This window comes from Sinohyriopsis cumingii, chromosome 3, assembly GCF_028554795.1.
Source record: "Sinohyriopsis cumingii isolate HCF-2022 chromosome 3, ASM2855479v2, whole genome shotgun sequence".
NCBI lineage: Eukaryota > Metazoa > Mollusca > Bivalvia > Unionida > Unionidae > Sinohyriopsis > Sinohyriopsis cumingii.
The window spans coordinates 80,789,063-80,814,975 of NC_142963.1; the positions used below are offsets into that span (position 1 = coordinate 80,789,063).

The window sequence follows — 25,913 nt, forward strand, 5'->3', positions numbered from 1 at the left end:
CTGTCTAGGCAGACATCTTTACAAAACGGCATGGGCACATTGTTACCCTTTTTTTATGGCTACCCTTTAATGATGCACAAGTTCATTTTGGTACTGTAAAGACTGTCCAGGGAATTTTCTACAAGATTTACAGTTGACATTCACCTAAACTAAGGAGAAGTAAATTAGTTTTGTAACTTAGGTTCTGTATTAAGAACAGGGATGCTTTCTTGTTGCAAAAGTTCTGGAGAAATAATGCATACATGGATGGATGCATGCATGCATAATGTTAACTATGTACAGAGGTCTTGCTAGGATTTTAAAACTCGGAGTCCAGGACTACTGTTTTGGGAAATATATGAGTCCCACCAAAAAAGTTGCAGTCCCCTCCCAGAAGCATATTGGACATACCTGAAGTGGCTAAATGTCCAGATGAGAAGAACCAGTGGTTGCCACTGAGTTTAATTTTCCAAATTCTTTACACCACTGGCATGTAACTATTGTTAGTCCTTCATAGTAACACAAAATTTTGTCAATCCTTGGAAAGGTCTTATTCCAAACACTAAGTCAAGCATCACACACTTTCTTTCACTCGGCTGCTGTTCTGTTTGAACTTTTTCAGTTCTAGCAATTTTAGCACTCTTCTGAATCTCATTACATCTTCATCAATCAGCTTTTCAACCCCAAAGTACTTATCCAAATTTACAAACTGCATTTTGTCTAAGTCTGAATGTGTCTTGATTTTGAGGTCACGTGCACTACTTATTTGGCTACACTCGAAAACAAACACAGTAATGAAAGCTGAAGTTGTTCATTTGATGTACTTTTATAATGATCACATGTACATCTCTGGGTCTTTCTGCCTCTGAATTCGGTCATTGTAAATGTCAGCATGTTTTCCAACCACTCATCAGTTGGTCAAAGTACTTGAACTTGCCGCCCAGCTGTTGCGTGATTTCCTCTTGATGACAACATGCACATCCAGGGATCTCTCAGCCACTGTCTGCACTGTTAAAAGATCAATTGATACACATATTTTCCTATTCAGCAGGTAGTCGAAGCAGGACTGGCAAGCCTTTGAATTTGCTGCCCAGTTATGGCATGTGTAATGATGACTCCTGCATGAGTTTCTGCATCCCAGAGAGAAAATTTGCATCAAAATATGCGTGATTAAGCATTTCCTAGACCTCTGTATATAGTGATGAATAAAAGTAAAGTTCTAGATAAATGAATTGATGAGAAAGCTTTACAGATAACATTATAAATGAAGCATTGCATGATAAAAGTTGAGTGGTAACAATGTTAAAATTCTGTAAAAGTTATAATATATAATAAACGATAACCATACAGAATTTAAAATTATAAACTTGTCAGATATTGCTGTATGGAGCACATTCCCTCAAAAGTCCAAGATTTTCTCTTGTAGTACATCATCATACAGTTTCTTCATCACATTTACATTAAAAAACTTCATTTCTCAGGGTGGAAGTTGACACTTGACAAGAATGTGTTCCACTGGCAGGGTATTACAGGTCAAAGTTCACCCTTTAGAACATATGCATGAGTCAGATACATGTGCTTGATGAAAACATATAATGCAGCCAGATATAAAGCCTGAACATGTTGGCAGGATGTTTTTATAGGATAAACAGTAATTAAGAAGAACTCTGCCATGACTTAAAAAATTTGAAATGGTGTTGTTCGCTCAGTTGGTCATAGACCTGAAGAGCTTACTGGATGGTCTGTTGTCGGTTGGCCATATGTCCATTAGCACAAGTTTGTTATCACTACTCTGAAATGACTTGAGGATTGCCTTGAAACTTTACACTCACATTCATCACATGGTCTACTTGGTCATAAATACAAATTGTGCTGCTTGTACATCCAGTATGGCTTCATGGTGGCCATCTTGAAAATCATTCAACTCTTCCAGAATAGAAAGTCATATTAACATTGGGTTTTCACTAAAAGACTTGTCAGGAAATCTAGTTGATCCCAAATGAGATAGGTGTTAATTTGACACCGTGACATACATCTAGAAAATCTCAGCTTAGGGTTTTACTGCAAGACTTCTTATACTGTCTTTTAGGTCCTAGATGAAAATGGGGCCAATCTGACATCCACTTTGGCTACCAGGGAACCCATCTTGAAAATCTTAATCGCTTGTCCTGATTGGATGGTCATAGCAGCATTTATGTTGTCTAGTTTGGTGCAAAATACAAATGTTGCATATCTGTCAACATTGGGTTTTCTATATAAAAAAAAAGACTTTGTATGATGTCTAGTTGATCCTTAAAAAAAAACGGTGCAGATCTTGTATCTAAAATTACCACCATGGCAGTTATTTTGAAAATCTGGTTATTGTCACTCTTCATGAATGACTAGTCATAGCAACATGGGGTGTGCACCATAAGACATTATGTTGTCTAGTTTGATGCTAAATAAAAATGTTGCCTATCTGATGTCTGATCTGAAATAAAAGTAATGCCAATCTGACCTCTAATATGGCTGTAATAGCAGCCAACTTAAAGATCTTGTCACAGCTCTGCTTAATCATAGTCGTTTTGTCACAGGGTTTTCAGCAAAAGATATTTTATGATGTCAAGTTGATCTTAAGTAAAAAAGATTCCAAGCTGACTTCCAATATGGCCACTACATAAGCCATCTTGAAGATCTTAGTTATTGCTAGTCCAGAATAGTAAAATCATATGTTGAAAATAGTGTTATTTCTACATCTGCTATATCAATATGGGGTTTTCAGTAATCCTAGTTGATATTATATGAAAAAGGTGCAAGTTGTACATTCAGTTTGGCTGCCATGATAAATCTCTTGTAAATCTTGTCACTATTCTCTCTGAATGGATAATCAGTACCGGTATGGTTTAAATGGTGCAGAGCTGACATACAATATTGTACCATAGCAGCTGAATAAAAAATCTTGGTTTTTTTAAAGAATATTAGAAATGGTTTCAACACCTGACAATTAAAAGGAAGATTTTTTCTTGCCTTAAATTCCTGGAAATCAATTTTGCCCAGTAGAGCGCTAATCCCTTTGAGGGGTTCTATTCTAAAAATAAAATGTTGCTCATCAAAGGTTCTGTTATGAACATGTTATTCAATAGTAAATGATGCAGCTTAAAATTTTCCCTGCGCTTTAAGTAAATTGGCCTGATAATACTATTGTGAAATATGCTGTACAGCATATGCTATTAAACTTCAGCTTTTCTAGTGATGCCAGTATTGATGTGAAATATGCTGTACAACATATTCTATTAAACTTCCACTTTTCTAGTGATGCCAGTATTGATGTGAAAATCATTCATTCTTGAAAAGAATTAACAGAAAACTCTTCCATGTATTGAAAAGTTTGCTTCAGCATAGATGTGGAAACATTTAATGTGAACAGTTAGATACCATGTCACTCTTAGCCACATGTTTACATGTTACAAATTGTTGTAATGAGGAATGTTTCATTGTTTCATAACATTTTGAGTATGATAGAAGTCTTTCAATTAGAGATTTGAGGATTTATAATTTTGTAAAATGTCCCTCATAGATAACACTTTGTATGGGTTTTATTGGTACATGTTTCATTGTCATGTTTTTGCGTGTAGCTCAGTTTCTGTGACAGTCTAGTCAAGAAACTTGATGTATTCATTATAGTGTTCAACTTGTCAGAGGCAGATTGAGTTCAGAGTGACATACTTTTGACTGCAGTGACTTGCTGTTTATTTTGAATATGCCTTAGCAGGGCAGATGGGACAGCAGTATGTGGAGTTCTTAATTTCATTAAAATTCATATCTCTGCAAGCATCTGATTATTGTCTTGCCTGCATCAGCAAATGCAAAGACATGCATCACTTTTGCAGTGATCATGGCAGCATTTGTGACAGCTGTGCTATATGTGTACATATTAGATGTAGTGGGAGTGGAGTTACATCATAACATGGTGCATGGGCATATGTCTGCTTAACTATTGTTGCTCATACATTCTGTGATATCAGAATATTATTTACTCCTGTGAGAGAAACATGTGCTTACAAAATGTCACATCATTGATGTAATGAATTAAATTTGACAGTGCTGTTTGTTCAGATGTTTATAGATCTCTGAACTTTATAAAAAATTTGGGAATATTCAGTTAGCTCCATCTTTCCATCCTTTTGTCTGTTAAATGCCATGCTATCTTAACTTGTACCATAGAGTGGACATAAATTTACCCTCATTGTGATGGGGAATATTTAGATAATGGCTCTTTTCCCCCCACTTCTTTAAGGAGTAATTAAAAAGTTTTAAACAATTCAGTTAAAGGGATGTGCATACCAAAAGAAAAGATATATATAGATTTGTAGTGACCCCTATATGATGGCATATGAGATGGCATGCATTTGAGCAATACGAAGGAAAACAAAGAATTATCACAAATATTCTCAAATCCAGTTTTTCATTGTTAGTGAAAAGTGAAACAGATCACTTTTCTCATGGCTTTGGTGGCAGCAGCATTAACAGTCGTTTTTTTTGGTTTTTGTTTTCTTCATTTGCTTGTTTTTCTTAAACCCTTTGATGGATTTCTTTCAATATGAATTACTAATGAAGCCAAGACCATTCATTGGCATGCTTGTCCCACTGACCTTGGTTCAGTGTCATGTTCAAAGATATTTTGCTTTACGTTTGTTTTTCATTTGCTTGTATTTCCTAAAACCTTGATAGATTGTGTTTGTTTTTCTTTCAAACAAGGGATGAATCAGTATAAAGCTTAGAAATTCATTTGGTAATGTGTATGCATGCCACCATGGTGGCCATTTGAATATCTGTTCTTTTTTTTTGTTGCTACTTATTCCCAAAGGTATGGCCATATTGACTTATGGTTTTCACAGAGACTTCTTACGATGACTGATTGGTGCCTAATGTGACATCCAGTATGACAGTGTCTTTTAATATTGATATTCCTGAATGGATGGTCATTAACATGTGTTTTAACCATGCTGCCAAAGTGCATGATTGTGTGAGTCAATCAGAATTTGTATGAATTCATGCACTTGGAGACCAGTGAAGCACAAGAACTCGCCCAAATTAGTTTAGTCTTGCTTATGAAAATGTATTCTGTACAGTATACGATTTTTATTCATCTATTCACTCATAAAGAGCTTGTTGCAGCAAAGGTCACACTCTTAATGCTTGTCACACTGTCTTTTAAAAAAAACCTACACATCTGGTTTCTTCATTGGTTGTTAAACTAAATTTGATTGGCACATTGCACCTAGGAACAAGCATTCTGTCATAGTTTGAACCTTGCATCAGGGAAGTTTTACAGGCCTAGAAAACCCAGAATTGCTGATTTTCTGCATGGTTGATCTTTAGCTGATAATTTCATTTGACAAATACTGATGACAGTGATGAGGGCAATTAGTTTTAATGTAAGGAGGTATATCAGATTACTGAAGCTGGGAAGGTGATAATGGTCATATGAACATGAAAATGGTGTTACATACAAGTCTGATGTACATGCTGTTTGCACAAAAACAGACAGCGTGCAAGTCATCCCCTCATTTCAGTGGTATTTCAGAATGAAAAGTAAAAGGTAGAAAAACAAGCCAAATTGAAATGAAGACAATTTTGTTTGCTCCAAGCAACCTGAGTGGAAATTCAAACATTGTCCATGGAAAACTTGAGCCTGCCCCAAACATGATATACCAACATCAGTAAAATAATAAGATAACGTTGTATTTTAAGGAAATAGTTTCATGTTTATTTAAACTTATGTTGTCTTGTTCTTTGTTGGCAACCACATTCTGATAATTAAGGTTTTCTCTCTCTCTCTCTCCCTCTCTCTCTCTCTCTATATATATATATATATATATATATATATATATATATATATATATGTGTGTGTGTGTGTGTGTGTGTGTGTGTGTGTGTGAATTAGAAAGCTTAAAATGAAGATTAAGTTAGTCAAAAGAGCAACAACAGACATGTACAGGTATATAGATAAATGGATAGGTATAATAGGTTTGGAAATAGGTAGATCTGAGGGAGAGAGAGAATCCTGACTAATTATTTATAATCACAACTGAAGTGTTTGTAAATACTTAAATACTCTGGAAAACTGCCTAAGGCCTGAAAGTGTGCAGATCATGGATACATACAAATATTATGAATAAAATGCGACTAATAAGTTGAAATATTAATATTTATTCCTTATTTGTCAAAACTTGCTCTAAATAGTAGATACATTCTGATGTATGTGCAAGACCTTGACATTGGCTACATGATAGAAATAACATGTACATAAGATGAAAGTAGCTGTTCGTAAAATACAGCTTGTACAGAGCTAATGGTGTATGTATTTTTCCCAGACCTCTTATGATCAATAAAATTTCTCATATCTTGTATCACTCTTAATTTTTTTTTACTTGCCTGCTTGTTAAGTCCTTGAAATCTTATGCGTGTGTGGACCAAATTTTAGCTTGTCATAGGAGTTGGGTGAATGGATTTGTAAATCGCTGGTCATAGGGTGTTCACAAAAAGGTTAAAGGTGATGTCTAATTGGTCCTGAAAATAAAGTGTGCCCCTTTAGGCATCCGGTATTGTTATTGTGGTTGGCATTTGAAAATCTTTTTAATATTAATTTAGAATGAAAGGTCTTATTGATGTGGGCTTTCACTAAAGGACATTATGCTGCCTAGTTGGTCCAAAAGTGAAAATGGTTTCACATGGTCAACCAACTAGGTCATCATTGTGGACATCTTAGAAGTCTTGTTGCTATTCCTCTTGAGCAATTTTTAGATATTATTGAGTTTTCATGAAAAGGCTTATTATTATGTCTAATTGTGCCTAACTTAAATGTTAATCTTGTTAATTTTACTGCACCTGAATGGATAATCATATCAACATGAGGTTTTCGATAAAGAATTTCTTAAGATATTTGGTTGTTCTGAAATGAAAATGTTGTCCCTCTGACATCCAGCCAGACTTGTAATATATAATAGATGACCCTAATTGAAAATGGTACGTACGAATCAGACCTCCAATTTCATGGCCATGGTGGTCATCTTTTAAATCTTGTTGCTTCCCCCAGCCAATTAGATGTACATACCAGCAATATTGGAAGTCTTGTAATAGCTAGGTCTTCAGAGCAGATAGACCTGTTCTCATGAGAAACTTGTCATAACCCTTTACCTCATGCAAGCATCTTTGGATGCCTCTACTCCATTCGCATGGAAGCGCCTTTTGACGTCTCTACTCCATTCACATGGAAGCGCCTTTCGACGCCTGCTGTAAACATCAGCCATTTTGAGCTGGTTTTCATAGCGCCACCATTGGGAAAGCCCCCCTATTAGATATTACATTCATTTCTTCAAATGACAATTATGTCAGATCATGTGGTCTCTGTTTATGCACTGATCGATATCTGCTATTTAAAGTAATTGGGTCGTAATCTCCACTCTCCAAAATGGCGGTCGCAGATTTCATTCAGTACTTATGAAGTTTTCACGATTAGAATCACAACTATGAAAGATTCAATAACTTAGGTAAAGGCTCTGATATTGATGTAGGCAGCAATTAGTTTATAAATTATCAAATTCAGATGACTTAGTGATGTAGACGCAGATGAATAACTTGTAAATTTCGAGTATGGGAAATGGCAACTACGGTTGGTCACGTTGTCTCACTGACATGATGGTGAATGAGTTCTCTCAAGATTTTAAAGCATATAAAAAATTCTTCCGTGAAAAAAAAATTACACAGCTATAACAATCGGACTTTACTCTTAAATTTTTCCACATATAATAGATGTATACCAAAAATGTCAAATGGTTAAAATTGCTGTTAAACGTAACATACACTACATTGCTTAACAGTTCACAGGCAGGCCTATGCGTATGCGATCGACTAGGTAACGGGTGTTCTATTTATAGCACGCTGCACTTTGTCACTATGCTCTATGAGGTAAAAGGTTAATATGCAAGTTGGTTGTAAATACAAATGGTGATAAACAGTATTGGCCATCTTGAAATCTTTTCACTACTCTTGAAGGAATGGTCATATTGTCATAGGGTTCTACAGAAACTCTTTTTACTGTATGTAGTTGGTCCAAAATAAAAATGACCTCCCAAAACATGAAAAATATCATTGCAGCCACAATATCCATGGTGATGTTTAAACCCGCATCCCCACCCTACCCCCCCCCAATAATCAGCACTTATTTGCTTGCAGTGTATCACTATTCCCATGTTAAAATGATGCTTATTTAACCTCGAATATGGTTGCAACCTTTGTCATGGTACAAATTTATTGTTTGGTTGGAGGTTGTTTTTTTTTAATTTGGCAAGGATTTTGTCTTAACTATTGGTTGGTTTGGGTTTAATGCATTTTTTCATCACATGACATTCCATACATGGCTACGAGTGTAACCAGTGGGAGAAAAACCTGGCAAATCCTGGCAAGAACAATCAACCCACTGGAAGATAATGGCAAACCTTTATTGTTGTTGCTGCCTATCAGTTTGCTTGGCACTACATAACCTAGATTGTGTTGATATGCCATTGTGTCAAAATTCCCATTTGAAAATTATGTGATGTATATTTCGGAGGAAGGTTAGTTTTACTTATGTAGAATTGTGTTAATAAAAATAGTTGTTCACAGAAAAGCTACCAATATCAGGTTTCTCTTTAACCCCATAGGACGAGTCCCAGCCTTTCATAAAGGCGAAAAAATGGACATGTGATTTGCCATTTTTGCAGAAACTCCATTTAAATAGTATTGGGACTCTTCTTATTTCTGTAAATGCTGAGATCCCAAGGAAATCTATGCTATCACCTTTGCTTGTCACCACATTATTCATTAAGACCTAGTTGACAGAAAAAATATGTGGAGTGGTGTTCATATATTAAATTATTCATATATACAACATTCAGACATAAACCATGCTCATATGAATCATACACACCACTTGATCTACTTCTTGAGTAAAACTAAACCAGCTGAAATGATGAAATGAATGGTAACTTTACCAGGTCATTTTTATTTCATTTCCTTTTATTTCCTTTCACAACAGTGGTAGGTTGATGTGTATCAGACTATTACATCTTGGTTAAGGTTTTGCAGGCACTGGTGGGATGTCTGTAATCCATGAACATATTTCTAGTTGTGTTATACTTGAGGTTCAATAACTGTTTTACAGGTGCCATGAATCACTACCCAGATGAAATGCATCAGCAACAACATGCTGCAGCCGCTGCTGCTTATGAACAGGCACAGAGAATGGTCAGTATGGGATACCATCCCCCACCCATCAGAGATGGCAACAACCCAGGCATGGTAAGACTGATTACTTTATTTCCCACATGATAAATCCATACGTGATGACAAAACTCCATAAATGGTCTAACAACTGTTTAGCTGCTTTTTCACTGTTCGGCAGGTTAAATTTAGACACTGTCAGGGCTTTTCTGCACTTTACGAAACACGTGTAGTTGAGATAAACAAAGATGGATTCTGATTCAGATATGAGCAACTTTAAAGGGCAAGTGATATCGAAGGGTTTATTGGTTCATTCTTAGAAAATGGATCAGATATTGATGTTAGTCCCATTTCAACACGGATGACGAGGTGGACATAGTGCTACCTGCACAATGGCGTTATGACCTTGCCGTGTTCGAGATCAATGATTTTGATTCTCATGTTGGTTCAGTAATTGAGCTTGGACCACTAAGCAATGAGAATGTATATTCTCAAGTTTTTTCATGAATGTCTGATGGAAAAGCTTGTATCATCTTGGAATATGCATCATCATTTATGTGTGACTGGGATTTCTTGTATGATGGGATGTAGGAGTATATTACCTGGAAATATATGAATAACAGACACTATACAAGGTATGCTGTTTTTTATTTCATCAAAATCCAGCAAAAACTAATGAGATAATGAAATAAATGTAACCATGTTTTCATTGTCAGTTTTTGTGGTCAGCCATGATGATGCTCTAGTATTCAGTCTAGCAACCAGCCTCAGTAGTCTCAGTAACTGATATTATTATATGCTCATTTTTTTCCCCATTAACTTTACATTGTCGGAATCGTTTAGTATTCCCCGATACTGAACGCGCGCGACAATACACATATAGCATTCATGTGAATAAAGGAACTACTTTTTATTGTAAACAAACAATGACGCAGACACCAGCACTTTTGATTTGTAAACAAATCATATACACGCGTAAGAGGCTCTTTACGTTGTGGTTATTTAAATTTGTTTCTGAATGAACTAAAACATGTTTTATGGACTGCAAAAGAAACCCCCAGCTGTTTTGGCACATTCCACGTTGATACAATGTTACGGATTTAGGCTAGCTACATTATATAAAAGACGGACCATTATGTCCTTACAAATAACATACAAGTGACAAGGAATATACTGTATTCTTTATCTGGTGATAAGAATGGCAAAATAAAATATACTTACAGTATTACATAATGAATTTCCTCAAAATGTTTTTTCTTAATTCTGCAAATCCGAATTACATGAGCCATGTCATAGGTTTTCAATCCGGATTACACATTTCGAAAGTGTGCTGTAATTTCGATGATAAGTGCAATTGCATCCTCCTTACTGCACTCAAAATGAAATACACATTAAATTCCATAGCATCTTTTTGAAAATTGCAATTGAAAGACTTCATATTTTCCCACGTTATGATTTCAAACATTCAGTGACAGAAACAGAAACACATTTGGAGACGTAAACACGCTTCTCCCGCGCCACTTCAGTCCGATTTATTTCATGTATAATTTGCACAGATGAATCCAGTCCAAAATCACAAACCTTCGTCGAATCGAAACAAAATACCAAAATGTATTCACTCCACATCAAATGGAAAAGCATTCATTCACAATATGACTGCAAATTTCAATTTTAACTAGACACACCATTTTCTTTCGAAAGTTATATTGAGCGCGCGACTAAGTTCAAATTTATCTGGGCGGAGCTATGTGCGCATTAATAATGATGTCATTTTGTAATGTCAAATCTGCGCTTGTGTATTTAGTTTGGAATACGGCATTCATTCATTTACGTTGTTTCGTGTAGTGTATTTTGTTTATATAATTAAACCTTAGTTAGAATTAAAAAATGAGCATATAATAAAAAGGGTTACTGCATTTGTATGGGAAAATATGAACTCGTTTTGTCGGAAGGATATACTGCACTCACAAGTTCATGCAGTATTCATTCCGAAAACTTGTTCCTATTTTCCTATACAAATGCAGTAACTTATAATGATAGCACTCAGCAGTAGTGAAACTGCACAACAGTTATAGTAGCTAAAGGGTTAACACCCTAAATGTCGTTTACAGCAGCAAGATCAATAACCAGTTGCCCAGTATGACTTGGAAAACCAAGCAAAATGTGGAATAATGTGCAATGAGTTTGACCATTCAAATGTGTCATGTTTTATCTTAGTTATCTGGTTGGAAATCTGTCCTGTATCACTGAATACTTGTATCAAGTTTAAATTATCAAAAGTCTGGGGCATGCTAGATCTTGATATGACTCGTGACTTCCTGTTAACATAAAAAGTCAGGGACACACCAGATCTTGACATGGCTTGCAACTTCCTGTTGAAATAACAGCAGTGTTGCAACTAGTATTTTGTCCTCCATTCTCCAAATTTGGGGGACATGAAATGTCTAAGGGACAAAGTATTTAATGTGTTAATAGTTGTTGTTATAGGGTTTAATGCCATTTTTCAGCACAAGATAGGCTATACATGGTGGCCAGTATTAATGGTGGAAGAAGAACCTGGGAAAAACCCGGAAAGAACCACCAAACCACAAGAAGCTACCAGCAAGCTTTCTCACATACCCACATTGGCTGAGCCCTAGACTCGAACCCATGCAGACAGAGGTGAGATGGCAGTGATCCATAACAGTGAGTGCTTTATACCACTCGGTCACTCGGGGCCCTGCTAATAGTTGTAAAACATGAGATAATCTTAATTGCTTTGGCAGTTTTGCCACATTAAATTCAAAGTTTTCTTGCACGCTTAGCAGTACAGGTGATAAGATTTTTTTTCTGCATGTATTGTGGTGGGGCAGTCAATAAACTACATGCATGCTTTGTTTTGAAGTTCTGTGGTGGAGTGGTATCTTTAGATGTCTAATGTACATTTGGATGAAAAACCATTCCAGATGATATTTGTATATTAAACATGTGTTTAGCAAAGATTGCTCTGTTTCTTTGCAGTACTTCCATTTGCAGTTACTGCTAGTGTCAAAGTTAATGAGCATTCCCAGTTTAATTTAAACAATGTAGCCAAAGATTTTTACATCAAGACCACTGGAATGTAGATCACTTAAGCAATTTTATGTTTATTCTTTATTCAAAGAAATCAGAATTTACATGTGCACAGATTGGATGACAGGTGCACCTTTTATCTTCTTTTTGACAGTATGAATTTACCTCAGAGTTACAAAGGAAAAGTAATCAGATAAGATGTAAAACTGCTATTTGCAATACCCCCAACCCCTGAAATTTGCATTGAAATGCAAACCGTGTGCTTAGTCTTGGTACACTGCCAAAAGTGTGTTCACAAGGTTGAATGTACATAATGTTGAACCTGCTCGATGTTTATGCAATAGGGTCTACTGTGTCTGTACTGTGTTGGACTGACCATTTACTTGGCGGTGGGTGTTCGTATGGGCTGGGATCTTCTTTCCAGTGGGGATATTTTGTTATCTTTTTATGACAATTTTTTTTCTCAACAAAAACAAACAATAACTTAGTCTTTTTTCTATGCATCAGAAGCATAACAGTTTTTTTTTTTTAGGCTTCTCCCCTCCCTCACTCAGTCCTTCCCCATACCCGATGGAAATTAAATGGTCTGAACATACAAGAGACTTGACTTTTGGTGGATGTTCTTCATTAAGTAAAGTAGTAGCCATCGTCATCACTATGAAGTATTGGCAAGAATTGCGTCAAATGAGGATGTCAATTTTGGCTTGTGAATGGTGCCAACTATTTTTCACAAGGCCATCAGGCCCGAAGTGTCATATTTAACAGCTGTAATTATAATCAGCAGATATCATCAGAACTTCTATAATTGTCTCTATTTAAACTGAATTAAGTTTATTTCTGAAATGAATGATGATGTGAAATTTTTCTTGATTCCTTGATAAATTTACAAATGTCAGACAGTACATGGACAGTATTAGATCACTGCTTTTTGTTATTGATTTACAACAAAACAGAAGTTTTTTTTTCTTCTTAAACTCATGGAAAAGCTTATTTTATTGTTCTGTTTGTAAAATATTGGAACTGTGGATTCATTGCAAGTAATAGTCTAACTCATTTGTGAGGAATTCTCTGAGTGCCAATTCAGAAATTTCAAGTCCACTGCAAACTGGGAACTCACTTCTTCATAATGAATTGCATCTGTGAAAGAATGCTTTTTTTTCACCAAGTACTGGTTTCTTTAGGTTGCCTTGCTATCTTTGATTACATTGTGAATTAGTTGGCTAATTTAAGTATTTTAATTATATAACTTGCATAATAATGTTTAGAACACTATTTGATTGGTCACTTGAAATGAGATGATCTGACACAAACCATGACTGCTAGCTCTTATGCAAGTAGGATTTGCATGCCGTTTAATTTTTCTTATATTCCACCCTCTTTATTTGATTTGAAACAAAAGATGTAACTCATTTCATAGTACAAAGCATGTATGCCTTTAACTGAGTGACAATACAACATCTTACAAGTCAGAGATCAAAATGCACAAATTTCATTTAACTGGTAGTTATTTATTAAAATGTTGCTAAAAGTTTGCATTTTAGACATATTCATTGATCAATATTTTGTTGAATATTGTACTTTACAATGTACTGAAAATGGTGTTTGGAAAAGAAAACACAAAATCTATGACTTATTATGAAAAGTTGAGAATTTCATGATGTTGATTCAAATTTCTGGTTACCAACCAACATTTTCAGCAGTAAAATGAGTGATATACTAATGTTTAATTTACCCATTTCGTTTGTGATTTTCTTCTTGTTCAACAAATTGGCGCTATTTTCGTATCTTTTCTAGTATTAAAAACAAGAAGGATACGCTCCAGACCCCACATTATAAATGGGTTATATAGCCAACATAGACAGTCACCAATACATGTACACATGTACCCACATAGTCAATATGCATGCACTTGGCAGCAAATACAAATAGATGGGTAGTCTATTTAATCATTCTCCAAAGGGTTCATGATTGGAAATAGTTTTCATTCTCACTCAAATGTACATGCCTATATATATTGTAACGTGCTCTGCCCCGGGGTTAATTTCCCAGCGCAAGCTCCCTTATATTTAGAGAATTTCTTCCTGTTTCGATGGTTCAGCAATCCTCAAACTGAGACTTTGAATTGGTTGCAATAGTATAATGTACTGGTAGTACATAGTACGTCGTCTGATAACAGACGAAATCTCTGTAGAAATAATGGCTTCTTATACTAGCTACTTATCCGTGAGGAGATTATTTATCTAAGTAAATAAACAACATAAAATCTGAATGAGAAAAATAGAGGATTTATTTTAGTCTTAACATGTCAATAAACACTTCAATATAATAGAATTCACATATTCTCTTCCTAGTCAATAAATAAATTAGTATAACAGAATGTACATATACTTATAACCAGCAGTCTCAACAGTTAGTATTAAATAATAATATTGATCAAATATAATTTACTGTAATACTTTTATAATGTTTATAGGGGTAACATTAAAATCCCAACACAAACGGATTCAAATAAATAGAATTAACAGGCGAAACGGGTGACCATTTCTTTTACGATAAAAATATAAAGTCATACAAATGTACTGAAATAGTGTTATGGAGGCCCTATATCCCTACGTAAGAGTATTCAACACTTTATCTTTGGCTTTGATTTTCCTTAGTACATAAATTTATTATTAAATTTTTATATTGCATAAATGAATGTATATTTTCTAATATTATTATTTCTACTTAGAGAATGATAACATTCCCTATCACTTTTGGAAGCCAATAATATATTTTAGTTGTATACGAACCCGATGCCGGTTGAAGGGAAACTGACTGGTTTGTGCGACACCCATATTTATAACCTTGGTTGCACTACACAGTGTAACACTCTGCCAAAATAGTACATATTGTTAACAAGTATTTAAGACTCAGTAAATACTAAATATCGTTAAATTATTGAGATACAAAACAAACATTAAATGCTAATTATATTATTACAATCTTGATCGCAAACGTGTGGTCAAACACTAAAATCCTTATGTCACATGTATGAACAGTAAACATTGGCCTCCAAACAAGTTGGTGGTGCGGGAAAATTAAAACATGCACCATCCTAATGCGTTATCCTCGCAGGTGAAGGTAAGTTCATTATTTTCTTGTTGAGCATAACTTATTCTACGTAAAAACTAGTTATATCAACAGTTTATTGCTGTTCGATAATGACTGCATATACCGCGTAGTGGAAATCTGAGGTGCCTCCAATACGTAAATTGCCTCCAAAACAAAGATGGCGGACATCGTGAAATACATTGAACGTTGTACATAATATCAATCATACAGAACATTTGTTTTGTAATACATCGAACTTAACATAGTCTCAGAATATCCAATTGTATATGAAACTAGTATATGTGTGATTTACAGCATTGAAACAATGTAAACCAATGATATGACACATTGGAGGTGCCTCCAATACGTAAATTGCCTCCAAAACAAAGATGGCGGACATCGTGATATACATTGAACGTTGTACATAATATCAATCATACAGAACATTTGTTTTGTGATACATCGAACTTAACATAGTCTCAGAATATCCATCTGCATATGAAACTAGTATATTTGTATTCATGTAAAATTCGTAACACTATATATATATATATATATATATATATACACACACACACACACACACACACACACACACACACACACACATACATTCATACAGCTTGTATTGATTTTTGAAGTAAGAAATACAGTAGGCATTTCAAATCTCTAATGGAATACTTTTCCAGAGCAAAGTTCCCATGTATTTGAAACTACTTTGAATAATTCCTCATTTTGTTTGATAATTTTATACTGGTTGGTGAAAATGGATCTCAGGTGTGAAGTATTACAAAGTTACTTGACAGAATATTTGCAACTTTAACTACTTCCGTATTAGACAGATCATCACTATCAAGATTTTTCTTTTTTTACCCTGTTGACATAAATGATATGTTAGTTTTACCACTATTAACTAATTTGCCATTACTTGTGTGTCAGCTGTCCAGTTTGTCTAGGGAAGCATGTAAAAATTTACAATTCATGCTTTATGTTTTTGATATCTGATAATGGTGTCTTTAGCATTTAGTTGTGTAGATGAAGTTGAGTCTTCCCCCCACAAGGAAAGGGGTAGATCTTTAATAAATAATAAAAATAGTCATATACCTAGAACTGAGCCCTGTGGAACACTATATCTGACCTTTCCATGATCATATATGCGACATGGTCTCTTATTTATGTTTGAAGTATACCATTTAACTGTTTTGTTATCACATAGTCAATTTTGGCACTTGGACCAATAGTCAGTACTGTATAATTTGCCACATTGTCTGATAAGTTGGTACTGTATTAAACTATTAATGTGATCAGTTAAAATGCTTGATATTTCGGTTAACCTTTTGGGTACATTTACAAGCTGCTCATAGCCAAATGATTAATTAAGTTCCAGCTAGCTGTCTCTTATCTGAGTACTATATCGAGCACGTCCTTATTTACATTGCCTTTTCTCCTGTGCAAGAATATTTTGTATATGATATTCTAGCTTGCTCTGGAGGACGTTGGCCTGTAAATGAAATCAACTAGGAATGATTTCACATTATTATGACTCATCTTCACCTAAATACTCTGAATTTCTTGAAACTCATTTTGCCTTTTAGCATGTTCTCTAATGTATTCATCAAGACCTTCCCCTGCAGTCTCCTTGTTCCTGCATAATGGTTTATTGAAGCCTGGTTTTCATTTAATTTGGTTTCAGTGAGACCTTTAATATTTATAATGTTCTTCACAGAAGACAGCATTAACTTAATCTGATCCATTTTACCCTTCCTGCATCTTGTATACAACACTCCCTTGATCTCTTGAAGCCACTTATAATGCAGGGTCAGACATGGATCCCATTTTTTTAAAGTAGAAAGTACACAGAAATTGACCCCTGTTTGTTGAAAATGAAGAAAATCAGGATAAAATTGGTAACTGAAACCTTGATATATATCGCTTGTTCATTCGTCAAAAATAGTTTATATTACCTGGAAATATGAGTCAATATTATGAAATCATCAACTTTTAATAAGAAGTCATGTATTTTGTTCAAATTTCTTTCCAAGCAACATTCTTTGCACACCAAAAATAACTATGTACAAAATTTTGATCACTGAAAATGTCACTAACGCCTACTTGAGGCAGTAGTTTTATAAATAAATACCAAATAAATAAGTTGTTTTTTGATCAAGTGAAATTTGAGTATTAGATCTATCTTTTAGTACAGTTTAGGTGTAATGAATTTAAATAAAATGTGCCCCCAGTTGCATTAAAACATGAAATATATCAATCTGCTGTTACAGCTGTGAACTTGAGCATTTCTGTGAGAACCTAAATCAGTGCTGACCTTGTTTTGATACCTGATTGTGCAAGTATTTGTTGTGTTTTTGCAATGAATTAAAAGCTGACCTTCTTATAGTACCACGTTAATTACATCTTTTGTATCAAATAAAGGGTGTGTGAAAAGTTGCAATTCCAAAATCCAGAATGCGTAAGAGCTATATAGCTGCCCCGATAGTGTCAGGTCAGCTCATTTCATGTGATCAATTGAACAGTTACAATTCTTTTGTGAATGTAATATAATTTATCTACCTTAAAATAGCATACTTGTTCACAAATGTGATCAAAATGAGAAAGACAACCAAACAAAATGAATACTTGATGAAATAAAATTCTGGTTCACATTTACATTTTATTAACACATTAACCCCTGGAGCTTTTTGTCATTTTTGTCTGAAAATCGAGTAGGAAACACATTTTGAAAGCTATTTCTGAATAGACTCGAAACACCAAATCCCCGGTCAGCTTTCAATAACATACTTCCTAAGTGTTAGAAACATCGTTTTTCGTTGGCTATTTGACTTGTGCATGAGCAGAAGGGTAAAAGTTGGACTTTTTTTTTTTGGTGCTAAACGGAGCCATTATTTTTGTATGGAGACCACTTTTTATTCCAAATGTCTATCTTATCATACTTTCTGCAAAGGCTCATCTGTCTGTTTGCAGTTCATACCAGTTTGCCTTAGATCTGAGACAAAAAAATCTAAAATCCGGACACAAAATCGGATTCCGACCACGGGCGAATTTTGTGTTAAAAAAAGTTGGGTCCAAAAAATGAGGTTTTTCTATCTGTATTTTGTAGTGCAACTAGATATTCCAGATTATTTGGTATCATTGTAGAGCTACATCTGTCTACCTTTCGATAACACCACCCACCACCACCTATGACCATGATGCTACAGAGCTCGGCAGTAGGCTACTACCTCCTGCCCTGTAAAGTCGTCGCTAGGGGTTAATGTGTTAATGAGAGCTAGTTTCAGAGTTTGTAATTGTTTTGAGAAGTTTCACTATCAGTTGTAATGAAATCATGGCATCTATTGTAGTAATAGAACAATATATAATAAAAGAGTTTCGATGTTGACTACTATTTCACTAGCTAAATGTTCAATTTTTAAAAAAATAAATGGAATCTTGTTTGAATTTGAACAAGTAAATAGTCTGGTTCCCCCAATTGTTATGATCATTGCATTGTATTCCATGATAGTTGAGAGCAAAGCAAGGAACATATGGATCAGGGAGTCACACTTCTTAACAACAATATAAAGCAGTGTTAACAATACACAATGTTTTCGCGTACACGTGAAGGATTGTTGAAGCCAGTTGGAATAATGTTAGCAATCTCTCAGTGGTTGGGCATCTTGAAGAAAAATGTCTTTTTTTATACATAAAAATAAAGCTCATTATTGACAATTATTCCCAATGAGATTTTAAAACGAGTATTCAGCCATTAAACAGACTTCCCCATCCCCCTCAGCGGATTTCTTGATGTTCAACGAGGATGACATCATGGAGGTCCCTCAATAACCTGTATCCTTGCTTATAGTGCGGTCTATTTTTTGTATCCCTTTGTGCATGAGTTATCAAGGGACAGGTATATTTAAGTGACTTGTTTTAAAACCATTTCTGTTTAATTTCATATCAATCAATTACACTGGTCAACAGTGAAATCATTACTGACTTGAAAAGGCCCTAATCTGTAGTATTTTGGTGTGCCGAACACGAATATAACCGTGAAAAATTTGTATTGGCTCTCGTTTTGAAGATATTCATATACCTCATTTTCTATGTTTCACTGTGTAAATTTCTCCAGTAGGACTGCAGCAACATCCGGAATAATGATGTAACATTGCATAATACCATCATGCTCACATCATCCACAGTTGATTGCATCATTTTCTGATGCAATGCAATACTAATGCCATGCGGCTGCTGAAGTAAGTTGACGTCAGCAGTGTACTATACATGTGTAGGCCTATTATACTAATGCCAGGCGGCTGCTGAAGCTGACGTAAGCAGTGTACTATATAAAGCCCAATCAGATAGGTTCAGCATTTAAAATATTTTAGACGTTGTGCGAGACAGTTCAAGCTACTGTTACATAAAACTTATTATTTTATCCATTTACGTACAATAAAGAACAGTAATGCCTCGAAAGTGTGTTAATACCGCGGACAATTTTTGCTATATTTGTGGGGAAGTGACATTTGCCAACCAGAAGAAAAGTATCAATTCTCAAGTGAAGAAGGCATATCATCTTTACTTCGGATGCAAGGTTGGTGACCAAGACAAGCCTTGGGCTCCGCATATATGCTGTGCTACATGTACAACACAGCTTTCACAGTGGTTGAATTGCAAAAGGTCATCAATGCCGTTTGCAGTCCCAATGGTGTGGAGAGAGCCAAGCAACCACCTAAATGACTGTTACTTCTGCTTGGTTCCTCCTCTTTCCGGCGGAATAACGAAGCGAAAGAAGTCGAGAATAGTCTACCCAAACATTCCGTCTGCATTGAGACCAGTTCCACATGGTGAGGGACTTCCTATTCCAGAACCTCCAGCAGAATATTCTCTTGATTCATCTGACGAAGACAAAGGTGAGTCGACCTGTTCTTCTCCTGGTCCATCAGCATGCAGTGATCCAGATTTTCACTGTGGTGCATCATCAACCCCACACAGAATAACACAGGAAGAACTAAATGACCTGATTCGTGATTTGGACTTATCAAAGAACAAGGCAGAAATGCTAGGATCAAGACTCCAACAATGGAATCTTCTAGAAGAAGATGTCACAATTACTGCATATCGAAAGCGCCACCAGCAATTGGAGCCTTTCTTCAGAAAGGAAAGTAATCTGATATTCTGTTCCGATATTGAGGGCTTCATGAATGCTTTAAAAATCACTCATGACCCACAAGAATGGAGACTATTTGTGGACTCTTCGAAACTGAGTCTCAAGGCTGTGCTTTTGCACAATGGAAACATTCTTCCATCTATTCCAGTAGCGTATGCTGTCCACATGAAAGAGACATACGATAACTTAAGGCAGCTACTGAATTCCATTGAGTATAACAAGTACAGCTGGCACCTCTGTGGTGATTTGAAGGTAGTTGCCCTTTTAATGGGACTGCAGCAAGGATATACAAAATACATGTGTTTCTTATGCGAGTGGGATAGCCGAGCAAGGGAAATGCACTACATGAGGAAGGAATGGACTCACAGGCAGAATGTAGCCATTGGAGAGAAGAATATCCAACACCCAGCTCTGGTTGAGGCTCAGAAAATCTTGCTACCACCCCTTCACATCAAACTAGGTTTGATGAAGAACTTCGTGAAAGCCATTGACCGGACTTTGCCAGCATTCCGATACCTGCATGAAAAATTTCCTCGAGTCAGCGAAGCAAAGATTAAAGAGGGAGTTTTTGTGGGTCCTCAGATTCGAGAGCTTTTCAAAGATGACCGGTTCAACAACTTGTTGGAAGGTGACGCGAAACAAGCATGGAATGCTTTTCGCCTAGTTTCTACAAACTTCCTCGGAAATGTTAGGGCAGAAAACTATAAGGAACTAGTAGAAGACATGTTGATGAAGTATAAGAAACTTGGCTGCAATATGTCTCTAAAGATTCACTTCCTTCATTCCCATTTGGATTTCTTTCCTAGCAACTGTGGTATTGTTAGTGATGAACACGGCGAACGTTTTCATCAAGATATCGCAAGAATGGAACAAAGATACCAGGGAAAATGGTCCACTACAATGCTGGCTGACTACTGCTGGACACTCCTCAGAGATGCTCCCGAACAGCTGTACAAGAGACAGGCGAAGAAATCTAAGATGTAGTCAATGACTTGATTTTTTATAGGTAGGCTATTACAGTTGACCTTTTACTATTGGAATGCATTTCGTTATGTAAACATTAATTTCTTGCAGATTACAAAAAAACTAGAGCCAATTTTGCAATTTGACTGTCATATTCGTGTTCAGCACATAAAAATTGATAAGAATTGACTAATTTTATTTCAGTAACATGACTTTTGTAAAAATTTGTTGTCCAGTGTTATATGTATGTGTTCGTGCACAGAGGACTCAAGGAGATTGTTTCCATATTACAGTTCTCAACATTACCCAGTACATTAAGTTTTCCCTGTTTAAATGTTCATATATACAGTATTTGAGTTGGCTAAGTCACAAAGAACCAGAATATCCATGAACTTGACCATGTACAGTGGTATCAATTGAATTAGTAATAACTAGTCTTACTAGGTACAGTTGGATATAGATTATTTGTTATAAATGAATCACTGGCATTCTCCTCTTTGTTTGTATAATAAACTTATTGGCATAGTTTCAGTTTTTTTTGTCCAAATTATTGTCTGCTCATGCTCAGTTTTCCATGATGGCATACCTGTGTAACAGTACCTATCTCAACAGTTTTGACAATATTCATCATTATAGTGTCAGAAAATGGGGACATGCATGTCAATATTCCTCATTAGTTTAGAGGTTCCTTCTCTGCTCAGATGAATTTTATCTCTGGTATAGTCTCAAGTGTCCTGGTTTTCAATAAAGAAAGATGTGTATTGTGGGATGTACTGTATATTGAATTGTTCACAAAGGGAAATTATGTTAACCTCACTTTTACCCTGATGTTCAAACAAGGAGGAAGTCTGGATATTATTTTATATGTAGCTGGGCTACATGACCTAGCGGCATAAAGTAAACTTTAAAAATTGGTTCTAATTTATTCCAGTGACCATCCATAAGAAGCATCATTTCCACCTGTTAAAGTGATAGTTGGGTTATATTTCATTAGGTCTTTTGATTATTCTTTGGTATTGTTGATTTTGTCACCTTTAAGAGTATGTACATCTGTTTAAGAAGTGTCCTTGTTACAATGTTTTTCACTATTGGGGAGTATTGTCTCTTTTGGTTTGCGATTTCTGCTTTTGGATTCAGGTTCATGTTGCAGATATATCTGTTTGAGGAAGGGGTGCTGAATTTGATAAATTGGTTGTGTGAGCTAGTAGAGCTGGTGTTGACACATATCTGAGCTGGGGTAATTTTGTTGCTGAAGCTTGTCTGAGTACAAGGCAGTGGGTGGGAGGGTAATCATGCTGCTGTTATGCTTCTGAGTGGGGTTACTGTTGTGTGCATTTTTTTTTTGTGCATTGCTTGTGACCTGTATAGGCATTCTACATTCTTTTTGGCTGATAGGTATGAACTGTGAACAACATCTGACACTGTTGGTATTTGGGGATCTGTCTGTATTAACATTTCACATTAATCCTTCCCAGTGCTAACTAAGTAGTATGTAATTGTCAGTTTACTTGTTCTGTTTGGCCTCCAAGTACCTGATTGATTATTCAGTATGGCCATTATGACAGCCATGTTAAAATTCTTGTTATTGTTACACTAAAACAAAGTCTATCAGCATAGGGTTTTCACCAGAAGACTTCTTATATGACCATGTTGCTATGGTCACGGGGGGGGGGGGTGCATCTTGAAAATCTTGGTTATTGCTATTCCTTTTAAATGGAATTTCATTTTAACATGGGGCTTTTGATCAGAAGAGTTCTTATGGTGTCTGGTTGGTCCTAAATGAAAATGATGTAAACTTACCCTCAGTGGTATCCATGGTAGTCATTTTGAAAATGCTATCACTAATCTCAAATGGGTGACTATTTCAACAAGGGGGGTGGGTGTTTCCTTAATGGATGTCATAGAAAGCCTTTCAAATTTTTACCAATAATGTTCATCCACTATCAAGCATGGCTGCAGTTACTAAAAATACTAAAACTTTCAACAGCTTCTCAGAACTGCAAAACAAATTTTGACCAAATTTGCCAAAACCTTCCAGGCAACTTGGCCTTTCAATTTAGCACATAGGAGCTAGTACAGATGAGCTGGTGTATAGTTTTGGTTAAATACACAGGCTCTTCTAAAACTACATGTACCATGTATCAGGGGTTTACAAATTGTGTAAAAGTCGGCTTGCCCTGGGCAAGATGACTGGAGAATTAAACTTGCCTTTGGAAAATTTGAGCTTCCCCCAAACATAATTTCAAAATGAATAAATCAACAAGATAAAATGTATATTTTAAGGAAATCACAATATGTTTTTTGAAATTTCCTTTTCATCTGTGTTGGCACCTTCAAACCATATGCCTATAGTAAAAATTATAAACAAATTATTAAATTTAAAAAAAAAAATACATGTAGATATATGGATTAGAAGGAGCTTGTTGTTGTTGTAGGGTTTAACGCCATTTTTCAGCACATGATATGCTATACATGGTGGCCAGTATTAATGGTGGAGGAAGAACCCGGGAAATCCCTGGAAAGAACCACCAACCCTCGAGAAGCTACTGGCAAGCTTTCTCACATACCCACATTGGCCGAATCCGAGACTCGAACCTACACAGACAGAGGTGAGATGGCAGTGATCCATAACGGAGAGTGCTTTGGACCACTCTGCCACTCGGGGCCCCTTAGAAGGAGCTAATGTACAGATATACTTAGAAAGAAGAGTAAAAACAAATATGTACATGTGCATAAAAAGAAAAAGGATAGGTAGGAAAGGGTTAGAAAATAGCTGGTGGGGGGGAGATATTATAAGGTTGAGGATTTATGAACACTTTATTTTATCCATTTTCTTTACAGTTATCATCTAGTTACCGTGAAACTGGCAACAGTATACTTGACATTCCAATTTTTTAGAATGATTTGAGAACACTTGTTTTGTCCATTTAATTGTCAAGCATTAACTATGTATCAGTCTCCAGTAATTATCATGTAAATGGGTCATAAACTATGTGGGTGCTACATTTTTGTAACACTAATGAGGCTTTGAACAAAGTCATCCTGGAGGTTAATTGTTAGAGAGGAGTACCTTTCATTTCCAAAAGTATTCTCACAAATTGTATTATTAGCAATTAACGCCTACTCCACATAAAATCAGTGATATAACATCGAAGCAAATCTCCATCAAATCAATGACATACATTGAAACAAATTGAAAAGCAGATTTGTCAGAGTCTGATAAACTGCCTGAGGCTAACTAAGGACCTGAAAGTTGATGAATCCCGGATACATACAGATATGAGGAAAATGTAACAGATAAGTCAGAATATAAATATTTATTTCTTATTTGTCAGAATTTGCTTTAAATAGTAAATATTCACATTATCACATTGTGCGAGAAAAATATGAGACTCGTCATTGACTGGGGTATGGAAATGACACTTAAAATAGATGAAAGAAACTGGCCAGTTATGAAGAAGATTGCTTTATATATAAATGATAAATAAATGTACTGATATATGTACTGTGGTGAGATCATGGTGTATAAAACTTGCTGAACATAAACATTAGGAACTGAACATACCCTTGTCAATAAAATAGCTCACATATAGTTGGGTTTTTAAAATGTATTTTACCCAGACTATTAACATTAAATAAACCTTATATCTTGTTATCAGTTTTTTGGACTTGGCTGCATTCAAGTACCTAACAAACCTGAGCTAATCGGAAGCAAATTGGAGCTTGTCCAGGGAGTTGGGCAGGTGGATTGGTAAATCCCTGCAAATGTATGCATGCCCTGTTTTGGATAGGTAAAGATTGTATTTTTTTTTGTATTCACTTATCACCATTGCAGCAAGTGTACATTTTGGTAGAAATTATTCATGGCACCAGTTCACTGAGACACTTCTGTGACATTTTAAATGCATCCCAAAACTGATGAATCTGCATGTCAGAATATCATATAGAAAGGGGCTAGTTTTTTTAACATGAAAATGTGCACGGTTTCATGCACAACATCTGAATACAGTGCTGAGATTTCTTTCTAATTGTTCTGTGCCACCAGCTCTTCTACAGACTGACTAATAAGACCTATCATTGATGACTGTCTGGACTGAAATTTATTCAGTAATGAGTGTGGAGTACACAGGTGAATTTTTTTTGTTAAACTGCTGGCTTCTGTTCTGGAAGTAAACTAGTCAAACAAGTACTACTGAATAAGAACCTACTTATCATATGATCTGTTAATGTCATGTATAATACAGTTCACTTGACAGTGACACCTGTGATTGATGAAATGGTATTTCATGTCAGAATATTACTTTCCATAAGCCCATTAACAAAATAAACCATGACAAGTTTAATATTTTATCAGAAATAGGCAATGAATACAATGAAACCAAGTGTAAATGAACAACATCAGTCCACTATTTTAATTCTTAAA

The 25,913-nt window shown here is 35.5% G+C and overlaps 1 protein-coding gene and 1 long non-coding RNA gene across 3 annotated transcripts in view; both read left to right on the forward strand.

Moving 5' to 3' along the window:
- The window catches only part of LOC149803185 (uncharacterized), a 495,629-nt gene that overhangs the window by 19,928 nt on the left and 449,788 nt on the right, over positions 1-25,913 (forward strand). The window lies entirely within an intron of this gene.
- LOC149803186 (uncharacterized) overlaps positions 1-25,913 on the forward strand; it is a 78,022-nt gene that overhangs the window by 12,294 nt on the left and 39,815 nt on the right. For both annotated transcript variants that reach the window (XM_089952801.1, XM_089952802.1), the window contains one exon: positions 9,164-9,300. In XM_089952801.1, coding sequence (XP_089808927.1) covers positions 9,164-9,300 — 137 coding nt within the window. The remainder of the gene's footprint in view (positions 1-9,163; positions 9,301-25,913) is intronic.